Source organism: Myxine glutinosa, chromosome 2 (assembly GCF_964187855.1).
Source record: "Myxine glutinosa chromosome 2, kmMyxGlut1.1, whole genome shotgun sequence".
Taxonomy (NCBI): Eukaryota; Metazoa; Chordata; class Myxini; order Myxiniformes; family Myxinidae; genus Myxine; species Myxine glutinosa.
This window is the reverse complement of record NC_136262.1, coordinates 10194741-10207922: the sequence shown is the minus strand read 5'-3', so window position 1 is coordinate 10207922 and position 13182 is coordinate 10194741. Positions and strand designations below refer to the sequence as shown.

Here is a 13182-nt window from a genome sequence, read left to right as displayed (position 1 = left end):
GTATTTCCAATACAACAACCAACTTCTCCCGAGAGCGTAACTGTTTGTTATGCCAAGACTCGATTTTATTTTATTAAATTTTTCTGTTTGTAGAGTGGAGTCCTAGCTGCGAGGTAGGTTACAATATGGATTGTCAAACATATTTTGCACCTGTTGCTCTACTTTGAGCATATTTCAAGTTTTTACGGCGTAGCCCATAGGGCAAAGCCGTCTAGAACAGTGTTTGTCTGTCAGTATGTATGTATGTATAATTGTATATGTATGTAACGTACACCAATCAGAACTGAGGATCTGGTCACATGACAGGGGTGATGTGATGTCATTACGGCGGTATGATGTCTGGTTCCACACACGGCCATTTTGATTCCTATGCCGATCAGGCTGGACATATTGTTGAACCTGGCATGTATCACAATCGACATGCTCTACCTTCACGTTTTTCATTCAGTGTAAAACACAAACAAACCGATTGTTAAAATGACCATCAAATATCGAAAGGATAGGCGTTACGGGTTTTCCAATGAAACAGTACGTTTAGGCCATGGGCTTCATGCCTTGTCTTCAGGCCGCTTCGGACAAATTAGTCCAGGTTTCTTAATATAGTAGTATCGTTTTCATAATAATAATAATAATATCGTGAATAATAAACATAGGGCAATACCCCTGGCACTGACCTGGTAGAATAAACAGTATACTGCACTAACTAAAGGTATTTAAAACCAATTTCAATGGTTGCTCGAAGACAGGGCAGCATGCAGAATCATACTAATGTAGCGGCTGCCGCTGGGGTTACACAATCGCCTTGCACCTATCAAGGACGCGGAGCGATCACCAGGCCGGGCTCGTCCAGGACGCCCGGGCAGGCCCGCGCTCGACTTGCCAGGCCTCGGTCGGGACGCCCGGGCAGGCTCGCCCTCGGCTTGCCAGGCCGCAGCCGGCCCGCGGGGCCACGCCCCCTGGCGCCAGGCCTGGGCAAACCCCCTGGCGGAATAGATATATATTGCCGACCGTAAAACGTTTTTCCCAGAGTGCCTGAGTGTTTGATTCTAATAAAGCAGCTCAGATGAATTCAAGCTTTTTGTCGCGTCCATTCTTTCGATCGACGTGGGAGCCACAGCTCCTTCATTGGTGACCTATCGACATGGACATGGCAGTCGCCCTTAAACTGCCTACCTTCTGGGAGGCTCACGCGGCGGTTTGGTTCGCACAAGCGGAGTCCCTGTTCGCCCTGCGAGGCATCACGGCGGACGACACCCGCTTCCACCACGTGGTCGCTGCGCTCGGTTCAGCCACCGCAGCCCGCGCCCTGAGCCTCCTCGAGAGACCGCCAGCCGCGGACAAATACGGCGCGATTAAGAAGCTTCTCCTCGATGCTTTCGCCCTCCCAGCGGCGGAACGCGCACGGCGCCTGCTCGATTTGCCGGAGCTCGGCGACACGCGCCCTTCCGAGCGAATGGACTACATGCTTTCGCTGCTCGGCGAGCACTCTCCGGCATTCCTGTTCCGGGAGCTGTTCCTCCGTCAGCTGCCTAACCCGGTACGCCTCGCCCTGGCAAGCACGACGATCACAGATCCCCGGGCCCTTGCCAGAGAAGCCGACAAAATCTCCGCCGCGGGACAGCGCATCGCAGCGGCGACATGGGACCCGCCGCCGCCTGATGCACCATCCATGGCGCCCGAGCACCCGGCGCGTTCGACGGCCGAACTGCCGACGCAATTGGCGGCCGCTATACCGAGCCGACCACGTTCAGCACGACGTCCGAAGCCTCCACCCGACCAAGCGTGGTGTTCCTATCATGCCAGGTTCGGACAGAAGGCCCGGACATGCCGACCCCCGTGCACCTTCGGCGGGTCGGGAAACGGCCAGGCCGGCGTTCATTACCTGCCATGAACGCCGGCCACAGTCACACGGGCAACTTACTGTTCATCACGGATAAAGCGTCCGGACGGCGCTTCCTGTGCGACACCGGCGCCCAAGTGAGCGTCATGCCCGCCTCTGACCAGGACAGGCAATCCGCGGTTTGCGGCCCCTCCTTGGTTGCGGCCAACGGATCGACTATCCGCACCTTCGGCCCGCGCAACGTCACCCTCTGCTTCGGCGGCCAACGCTTCGCTTGGACGTTTGTAACCGCCAACGTGCCCATGGCTCTGCTAGGCGCCGACTTCCTCTGCGCACACGGACTGCTGGTGGACGTCCAACGGCGTCGTTTAATCAACGCTGAAACCTTCAGCTCCCTGGTATGCACATTGAGCAGCTCCGCGCCGACCGAGCTGGCATGCACCGTCCCGGCGGCGAACGAGTTTGCTCGCCTGCTCGCGGAGTTCCCGGCCCTCACGCGGCCGACGTTTTCGGCCGTCGCAGTACGGCATGGGATCGAGCACCACATACCAACCACGGGCCCGCCGGTCTACGCCAGGGCCCGCCGCCTCGACCCAGCCAAGCTTGCCGTTGCGAAGGCCGAATTCGACGCGTTGGAGCACCTCGGCATCGTGCGGCGCTCCGATAGCGCGTGGGCCTCGCCACTGCACATCGTGCCAAAGCCGGGGGGTGGATGGCGCCCGTGTGGCGACTACCGCCGTCTTAATGACGCTACAACACCCGACAGGTACCCGATCCCGCATATCCAAGACTTCTCCGCCCGTCTGGCGGGACGGGTCATTTTTTCAAAAATTGATCTCATACGGGGATATCACCAGGTACCTGTCAGGGCGGCCGACGTCCCTAAAACGGCAGTCATCACGCCGTTCGGCTTATTCGAGTTCTTGCGGATGCCGTTTGGTCTCAAGAACGCGGCTCAGGCGTTCCAGCGCTTGATGGACGGCGTGCTGCGTGACCTGCCGTTCCTTTTCGTTTACCTGGACGACATCCTCGTCGCCAGCACGTCCCGGGCCGAGCACCTCCTCCACCTCCGAACACTGTTCGGGCGCCTCAGCGAGCACGGCCTCATCGTCAACCCGGCCAAATGCCACTTCGGCACGACGGCCGTTGATTTTTTGGGCCACCACATCACCAAGAACGGGGCTGTGCCGCTGCCAACCAAGGTCGAGGCCATCACCACTTTCCCGCGTCCCCGCACCATAAAGGCCCTGCAGGAATTCCTGGGAATGGTGAATTTTTATCACCGCTTCGTGCCCCGCGCTGCTCAACTCATGCGGCCCCTCTACGAAGCCCTCCGGGGCAAGCCGGCCAAGCACGACATCGCCTGGTCCGCAGCAATGGATGCGGCCTTCCAAAGCTCAAAGCGGGCCCTCGCCGACGCAACACTGCTCGCTCACCCGGTGCTCAACGCTCCCATCGCCCTCACCACGGATGCCTCCGACTACGCGGTGGGCGCCGTACATGAGCAATGGGTGAACGGGGTTTGGCAGCCACTCGCTTTTTTCAGCCGGCAGCTCCGGCCGAACGAGCTCAAATACAGCACGTTTGACCGGGAGCTCCTCGGTCTACACCTGGCCGTCCGCCATTTCCGCCACCTCCTGGAGGGCCGACCTTTCACGGCGTTCGTCGACCACAAGCCGTTGGTTTACGCCATGGCCAAGGTCACGGAGCCATGGTCGGCCCGCCAACAGCGCCACCTCTCCGCCGTGTCGGAGTTTACCACGGACATCCGGCACGTCGCCGGCAAAAACAACGCCGTGGCCGACTGTCTTTCCCGGGCCAGCGCGAACGCGGTCCACCTGGGCGTGGATTTTGCGCTCATGGCGGCGGACCAAACCACCGACACCACGGTGCAAGCCCTCCGGGCGGCGGACACGGGCCTCCGCCTGGCCGACATCCCCTGCGCGGACACTGTCCTGCTCTGCGACGTCTCCCAAGGCCGGCCTCGCCCCATCGTGCCCGTCACCTGGCAACGCCGCATCTTCGCCTCCCTCCACGGCCTTTCCCACCCGGGCCGGAAAGCTTCCCAGAAGCTGGTGTCGGCGCGTTTCGTCTGGCACGGCCTTCGTCGGGACGTCCGCGATTGGACCAGCGCCTGCACCGCCTGCCAACGGGCCAAGGTCCACCGACACACCCAGGCCCCGCTGGCACCTTTCACCGTGCCCGAACGACGTTTCGACCACGTCAACGTGGATCTGGTGGGCCCCCTTCCCCCATCACGAGGGTTCACACACCTGCTCACCATGGTGGACAGGACCACCAGGTGGCCGGAGGCCGTTCCCCTCGTCTCCACCACCACCGCCGACGTGGCGCAGGCCTTCATCGCCACCTGGGTCGCCCGCTTCGGCGCACCGGCGGACATCTCGTCAGACCGCGGACCACAGTTCACCTCCGAGCTGTGGGGCGCGGTCGCCCGCAACCTGGGGGTCAAGCTCCACCGTACTACGGCCTACCACCCCCAAGCAAACGGGTTGTGCGAGCGATTCCACCGCTCCATGAAGGCCGCGCTCATGGCCGGCCTTCAAGACGGCGGTTGGGCCGACCGGCTGCCGTGGGTCCTTTTGGGCCTTCGCACGGCCCCCAAGGAGGACCTCCAGGCATCCACCGCCGAGCTGGTCTATGGCCAGGTGCTACGCGTCCCGGGCGAATTCGTGCCCGACGCTACCAGCCCCTGGTCCGCAGCTCGCCAGCGCTCGGACCTCCAGGAGGCCGCCCGACGGTTTGCCCCCGTGCCGACATCCCACCACGGTGACCCCCAGTCCTACGTCCCCCCAGCACTCCGCACCGCGGAGTATGTTTTTGTGCGTCACGACGCACATCGGCGGCCACTCCAGCCGCCGTACGACGGGCCCTTCCGGGTGCTGCGACGGGACGACAAGTCGTTCGTCATCGACATCGGCGGCAGGTCGGACCGGATTGCAGTGGACCGCCTCAAGCCGGCGCACGTGGACGTCGACCACCCACCACGGGTGGCCCTCCCGCCGCGGCGAGGCCGCCCCCCGTCCACGGTGCCCCCCACTCGACCGCCCACCACCTCACCGGACCCCCTCCCACGACCCACCAGGGGTCGCTTCGGCCGGGTCATCAGGACCCCCCTCAAGTTGACCCTGTCGGTGCAAGTCGATTCTGGGGGGACGTGTGTAGCGGCTGCCGCTGGGGTTACACAATCGCCTTGCACCTATCAAGGACGCGGAGCGATCACCAGGCCGGGCTCGTCCAGGACGCCCGGGCAGGCCCGCGCTCGACTTGCCAGGCCTCGGTCGGGACGCCCGGGCAGGCTCGCCCTCGGCTTGCCAGGCCGCAGCCGGCCCGCGGGGCCACGCCCCCTGGCGCCAGGCCTGGGCAAACCCCCTGGCGGAATAGATATATATTGCCGACCGTAAAACGTTTTTCCCAGAGTGCCTGAGTGTTTGATTCTAATAAAGCAGCTCAGATGAATTCAAGCTTTTTGTCGCGTCCATTCTTTCGATCGACGTGGGAGCCACAGCTCCTTCACTAACATAATCATCACTCTTCAAACAAACAAACAAAAAAATACGTATTTTGTGGGGCAGCCCTCCTGCCCGCACCACCCTCCCTGTACCTCCACAGACCCCAATTTTTCCAATGCCTTGAACAAACATTGGTACATCACGGATGATGAAGGTTGTGGTGAAGTTTCATCGAAATTGTGTGTGCAGGTTCTGAGAAAAAAAAGCAAATACCTATTTTGGGGGGCAAGCCCCCCCACCCCCCATAGACCACCTTAGGCCCCATTTTTTTTTTAATGCCAGGAACAGACTTTGGTACAACACCGGTGATTTAAGGTTGTGGTCAAGTTTCATCAGAATTGCATGTGTAGTTTCTGTGAAGAAAGCAAATACCTATTTTGGGGGGCAACCCCCCCGTATATCCCAAAAGGGGCAGACTTTTTTTAATGCCGTGAGCAAACGTTGGTACCTCACGGTGATGAAGGTTGTGGTCAAGTTTCATCGAAATAGTGTGTGTAGTATTAGAGGAAAAAGCAAATTCCTATTTTTGGGGTCAAACCTGGATCCACTTTGATCCCTGGTAGACCCCCTAAGACCACAATTTTTTTATGCCATGAGCAAACTTTATTCACAACACAACAAATATAACTTGTGCCAAATTTGGTCGCAATCCCATCAGCGGTTTCGGAGAAGAAGTTTCAAGTGTTTACGGATAGACTGACGACGCGCCATCGCATAAGCTCCCCTGAACTGAGTTCCAGGTGAGCTAAGATATACTAAATATAATCATAACACTGCAATCCCTTTGTCGTGACTGCAAAGCTACTGGATTGAAGTGGTGTATGGTTGGTTCATCCTTGACTCGAAACATCCAGAATAAACCAGTGTCCCAATGCAATCTCTTCATCTCCATGGTGACAGACAGCTTAGAGACTTAGATAGAGTACATACTTCAAAATAATTTAATACTTACATTATTTGCTAACTGGTATCCCCACCCAGGTCTTCCTATCCTCTTCATCTGAAGTATCAAACAAGCCCAACTAAGCCGCTGTTAGACTCTCGGTCTTGTTTTTTTGTCATCTCTGAAGACTTCCTTTAAAAACAGGAATAATTTTCAGTTAAGAAATAAAGCGTCGATTTTTTTTCTTCATATTTGCGTTTTGAAATTGAACTTCGGTTTCAATGTAACATGGGTATTTCATGTCACATCGTCAAACAAGTGTGAGAGTAGCACTGAAGCATTACCAGATCAGTTGTGGGAGAAATGTGGTGGAAGGATTCCAAAAGTGTTGTTCCAGTTATCGTGTCATCTATTTATTATGTATGAGGGAAAGAAGGGGCGGGGTCCACCCTTTATAAAAATCGCCCTATTTGCATACCTAATACATAGATGACCTTTCACACCTAAGTTTGGTGGTGTTTGCAGGGGACGGGCGTGAGGCCATACAAGGGCAAGGTCGGAGCGGAAGACACGGATGGTTTGGACATGGCGTACCGCGTGTTGGCCGACCATGCTCGTACGCTCACTGTAGCGCTTTCGGATGGTGGGCGGCCAGACAATGTCGGCAGGGGGTGTGTACATGCTCAGATTCGAGTGTGTCAGGAATTATTGCAGAAGAGCTGTTATAAATTTGACTTCTTTCTCTGTTGGCTAATTAAACTAGTTTTCCTAAAAACATCCATAGATTTTAAGTACAATATCTATTCTGTGTGAGATCTGGGCAAGGTGCACGGTTTCTGCCAATGATGTTTATTACTGAAGTAGAGGGATTGGGTGGGAGGAGGAGGTTCATTATGGGGACAATCCTGCCGTCTGACACGCAAACTTAAATGACCTTTTCAAGGTTAGATCACCATCCTTACAGTAAAGCAGAATGAAATGTGAGTTTTGAAGTAAAATTCAACAGTTCGAGATAATTGGATCTTCATAACAATTTGTATTCCATTGGATCTTCTATCGGAGGATGGAGGTTATGTTTTCACCCCTGTCTGTCTGGTTCTCTGTTTGTCTGTCTGTCTGTGAGCAGGATATATCAAAAAGTTATGGACGGATTCAGACAAATTCTGGTGGACAGGTCGAGTGTGTGCCATGTGCCAAGGACGAATCTATTCGATTTTGAATCCGGATCCGGATCCAGATACTATCATTTTTTAAAGTGATTCGTCACCGTTCAGAGATTTGGGCCAATATAGCGCAATATCTCAAAAGGCTGTGGACAGATTCGGACAAAACTGGGCAAATGAGTTGGTTAGATGATGAGTGATAAGAACGTGCCGATTCGATTTTGGTTCAGGACCACATTCAGATCCGGCCTATCGGTGGGATACAAACCGTGAACTGTTCATCCTGGCGGAGGTATTTGCTACACCGCGTGCCTTTCTAGTTGTCATTGTTTCCCTGTTACAGCCGAAGGTATATTATTTGAATGATGCATTACCATGAACTGATTGTAAAATTTTGACCAAAAGCGAGACCACAATTTTGTTATGCGAAGAAAAAGGACGTAAATTGTGCTTTTTATTTAATTATTTTTTACAAGAACGAGTCTCATGAAAGAGCAATGACATTTTTTCCCCCTGTTTACTTTAATCGCAAGCATTACCATTTTCGTTAACCTACTCCAGGTGGGATCTGTTTTGCTTGGAGGAATGTTAGATTTTCCACAGTTTTGGATTTTTTTGGAAAATTTAACAAGATGGAATGAGGCTGGGACAGTTGTCGATCATCTCGCTGGTTATTTTCTCGTTCCCCTAGATACGTGCTTCGCCGAATCCTGCGGCGTGCTGCCCGATACGCCATCGAGAAGATGAATGCTCCCGAAGGCTTCTTTGCCTCGCTGGTAGATGTCGTGGTGGAAAATCTGGTGAGGGTTTTGCCATTTTCATTACAAAGGCGCTATTGTGCCGTTTATTCCTTCCAAAGCAAGTCAATGTTGTTCATCAAGAGGACCATTAGCTCATGGCGTTTTACCTTTTCGTTCCTTTCCAATAAGGGTTGTTGCATATTTTTATGATCAACAGAAAATAGGTTTTCAGAAATGGAAGTGATTTTTAGGTTATTTCGCCGAACTAACCTCAGAGTGGGTCTACGTGTGCGGCTGTCTGGACGCATGTACATACCTTAACATTTGACTAAAACATCTCACAAACTATCTGACCAATTGATGGATCAAATTTTGGCACCTTGAGCATCTTGTATGGGTGGATATGTGCGCCTTATAAGTATACATATTATTATTATTATTATTATTATTATTTACTACTATGCATCAGGACAGTAAGGTCTCATGGGGTTGTGCCCCCCATCTGGATCCGCCCATTTAAAGGAGGATAAAAGGGGGGGTTGCCCCAAATATTGGTATTTCATTCAAAATAACCTGGTGTTGGGCTAGCGGCTAGGGTGCCGGCTTAGGATCCTAGGATCCTGGGTTCGAATCCCGGTCGATCGCTGAATTAACGCCAGGGGGGTTGACTCAGCCTGTCATCCTTCCGAGGTCGGCTAATTGAGTACCAGTTCACTGGTAATTCCCTGTGTGTCGTAAAAGGCGACAAACAGGGTTGGCGGCAAGAAGGGCATCCGGCCGTAAAACATTGCTTCAAAAAAGGGGACCAACAAAAACAACAACAACCATGGTGCCCGAAAAAGGCCAACCCCCGCTTTGCGGGGAAAAATGGCCTCTAAAGGTTTTTTTTTTTTTTTTTTTTCTGTTTTTTTTCCACAAACCAACAACTACATTCAGACCAAACTGGCAATGCGGTATCGTGACTAGGCCCTAACCTTAAGTTGTGTCCCCCATCTGGATCAGCCCATTTAAAGGAGGATAAAAGGGGGGTTTGCCCCAAATATTGGTATTTCATTCAAAAAATTTCTCACAAACCAACAACTACATTCTGACCAAACTGGCAATGCAGTATCGTGACTAGGCCCTAACCTTAAGTTGTGCCCCCCATCTGGATCAGCCCATTTAAAGGAGGATAAAAGGGGGGTTTGCCCCAAATATTGGTATTTCATTCAAAAATCCTCTCACAAACCAACAACTACATTCAGACCAAACTGGCAATGCAGCATTGTAACCATGGGCTCCCTCCCCTTATCCCTCATATTGACTAAAACATATTTTCCTCACAAACTACATGACCAATATGGACCAAATTTGGTACGATACATCAGAACATTTAGGTCTCTCATGGGGGTGTGCTCCAGCTGAAAAGAGAGGTTTCGCCTCAAATTCAGGTAATTTATTTAGAAGATCTTTTTAATTTAACAAATGTGCTATGGTATTCACATCGAGACTTGAGGCTAACTGGTGCTCAGAGAATGTTCCCTTGTTGCTCGTATTTAAATGTACGTTTTGGTTTTTTTCAAATGAACAAGTTTATGTTGTATATCTGCTCTTTTCTTATTCTAATTCGTGGAAAATAAAAAACACGAAAATTAATTACATGTAATTATTAATTAAACTGCAATATATTATTATTTTCCTCTTCCATTTTCACCATTTGTCATCAGTTTTATTTGTAACCCTCTCCAAACATCCGTTGTACGTTGTATTCATTTTTAAATACTCAAGAACCACTCCTGGTTTCCCTTCAAACTTTGGATCATGGAGTTTAAACATATTTGATGATTCCTGAGGGATCAGAGATTTGTCTGCAGGGCAGCGCCTTCCCAGAGATACGAAAGGACCCACAGACGGTGAAGGATGTTATTAATGAAGAGGAAGAGCAGTTTCTCAAGACTTTGAGCCGAGGCCGGCGCATCCTGGACCGAAAGATCCTTAACCTGAGCCCAGGCTGCTCAACTGTGCCCGGTAAGCCCTCTGGATTACGTGGATGTTTGGTGTTTGTGTCTCGTAACCACAACACTAAGCGGTGTATTTTGTGTGATCGAACCTTGGGTTGTCCAAATTTTGATTATTCATCACTTGGCAATTAATGTTCAACCTTGCTGTTTGACCAATTGCACATGGATTGCTCAGGTTGCTTGAAGATGCAGTGATGATTGATGACTGTTTTGATGGTTCCACAACTTAACACGCCTGTTCTGGTTGTTCCTTGCAACACCTTTCAGGTGACACAGCCTGGTTGCTCTATGACACATACGGCTTCCCGGTGGACCTGACCGGACTCATTGCTGAAGAACGTGGCCTGAGTATTGACATGGCAGCCTTTGAGAAAGAAAGGAAGGCTGCACAGGTGATTACTCACATTCGTTCACCTATTTCTCGGAGATCTATTCTTGTAACATCTGAGATGTGCACTTGGAAACTTGCAAAGAAACATTTTCGTGTCCGAAGGCAACGAAGAAGGCAACACTTTAAATAACTGTTACACCCTACTACCTGAGATTATTTCAGGAGATTCTTGCTATTCTTTGGACACATTCACCTGTCTGTTCATTCACTGTTGTGCATCCAGATCAGCTGACGCTGTATTCTAGTTTACGTTTTGCTCTATTTTAACTCCTGATGCTTAGATATTCTACATTGTATCAAAAATATATATTTAGCGAAACCTTTCATGCTATACGTGTTTGTTTACCTATTTTTGTGTTCATGTACATGTGCAAAAACTACGTTACCAAAAGTAATAGGACAGCACACACAGACCTGAAATGAGCCTTCCCATTATGCACATTCTTTTTCCCATGATGCAAAGCACCATGTTCTTTATAAAGCCGTTTTATTGCAGCATCGTTGTTTTCTTTGCTCTTCCAGGTTTTATACAATACCACAGTGATGGCCCTTCCACCTACCAGCATAGCAACACACCTTCATATTCTGTTGTCTGCAACGAATTCCTTTGAAGACAACATCAAAAATTTTCAGTGGCTAGCCCAGAAACACGACTAACACCCACTTAAACTACTCTGGCCCTGACATGACGTTCCACAATTCCATCACCCCTCCCCTCCAAATCTTCCCCATCACCCATCTCTTTCAAATATTCCTCCTTGCCCCTCCCCTCCAAATCCTCCCCATCACCCATCCCTTTCAAATCTTCCCCCTTGCCCCTCCCCTCCAAATCTTCCACATCCCCCCTTCCCTCCAAAACTTCCCCACCCTTCTCCCCTCCAAAACTTCACCATCACCCCTCCCCTCCAAATCTACCCCCTTGCCCCTCCCCTCCAAATCTTCCTCATCACCCATCTCTTTCAAATCTTCCCCCTTGCCCCTCCCCTCCAAATCTTCCCCATCACCCATCCCTTTCAAATGTCCCCCCTTTCCCCTTCCCTCCTAAACTCCCCCCACACCCCTCCCCTCCGAGACTCTCCCTCGCTCCTCCCCTCCTAGACGCCCCTCTCACCCCTCCTCCTCAAAGCGTCCTCCCCGCTTCTTCCCCCTTCCAACTTTCACCTTAATCTCCCCCAACCTTCTGCCTCGCTCTTCTCCTTCCTCCCTCCTCAAATAACACCTCACTGTGCCTCACCCAATCACCATCAAACCTTTTGTCCGCCCCATACTTCCCTTTCTCCAAGCTATTCTGAAATCTCTGACACACCTTCAACAGCTCTCCCTACCTCTTCCTCCTCTTCCACATCTTACCCGTCCCCTCCCCTCCCCTGATCTGTATCTGATGCTCCCCCTTCCTCTTCATTAACGGTATGGACCTCAAACATCCGGGGCCTTCGCTCAAACTTGACTGATCTCTCCATACAGGTTGCTTCTGACAAACCAGACGTGATCTGCTTAACAGAAACTTTCCTCCTTCATGATGTCTCTGATTCCTTGGTATTAGCTCTTTCACGAGCCTCGATTCAGTATACAAAAACAAAAAAAACAAAAAAAATCTCTCCCGGGTTACTCCCTCCTCCGGTATGATAGACCTGAGCCTCGTCCTGGAGGTGGGGTTGCTATCTTTATAAAAAAACTCTCTTCCTCACTCGCCCTGCACTGCCTTCTCTCCACCTCACCCCCAGGAATACCTTTGGCGCCTTCGATACGGTCTGGCACCCCGCTCTGCTCACCAAACTCTCCTCCTTTGGTATCCATGGAAATCTCCATGCATGGCTGGCGGACTTCCTCTCTAGTCGTAGTCAACGTGTGGCCCTGAATGGGTTTCTCTCATCTCCTCTTCCTGTTCAGGCTGGAGTTCCCCAAGGCAGTGTTCTGGGCCCTGTGCTTTTTCTGGTCTTCATCAATGATCTCTCTGACTCTCTTGAAAATCCTCTCTATCTCTTTGCTGATGACTCCACTCTCTGCCGCTCCATTCCTCTTCCCTCAGATCGGCAGTCTGCAGCCTCCTCACTCTCTGCAGACCTGGACAAAATCACAGACTGGGCAAACAAGTGGAACATGTCGTTCAATCCTGACAAATCTCACACTCTTACGATGTCTCTCCGAAAACACCGACTGGACAACCCTCCCATCCACTTTCTGAATAATCCTCTCCAAGAAGTTCTGTCACTCAAGCTTTTGGGTCTCACTATCTGCCATGATCTTTCCTGGGAAAACCACATTTCAAATCTGGCCTCCAAATCCAGTCGCCGACTGGGCATCCTCCGTCATGCGAAGTCCTTCCTTGGCACACCTGAGCTCATCACCACGTACAAGGCTTTCATCCGCAGCTCAATGGAATACTGCTCTCCCCTCTGGGCTGGTGCTCCTGCCTCAGACCTAGCTCGTCTTCACGCTGTTGAAACCAAAGCGTTCAGAATCATTGGAATCTGCCGCGAGGAAGCTAACTCCAAGGGCCTTTCACTCACTCACCGCAGGCAGGTAGGTGGTCTTTCCGTCTTCTAGCGACTCCTCTCTGGCCTTGCCCCCCCAGCTCTCTCTGGGCTCTGTTCCCCAAATATTCCTACAGGTCGCACAAGATCTGCCTGCAACC

The 13182-nt window shown here is 51.7% G+C and overlaps 1 protein-coding gene across 3 annotated transcripts in view; it reads left to right on the top strand.

Moving 5' to 3' along the window:
• Window positions 1–13182, top strand: part of AARS1 (alanyl-tRNA synthetase 1) — a 90939-nt gene that overhangs the window by 45429 nt on the left and 32328 nt on the right. For all 3 annotated transcript variants that reach the window (XM_068108747.2, XM_068108746.2, XM_068108748.2), the window contains exons 7-10: window positions 6779–6924; window positions 8108–8216; window positions 10010–10163; window positions 10424–10548. In XM_068108747.2, the coding sequence (XP_067964848.2) occupies window positions 6779–6924; window positions 8108–8216; window positions 10010–10163; window positions 10424–10548 (534 nt within the window). The remainder of the gene's footprint in view (window positions 1–6778; window positions 6925–8107; window positions 8217–10009; window positions 10164–10423; window positions 10549–13182) is intronic.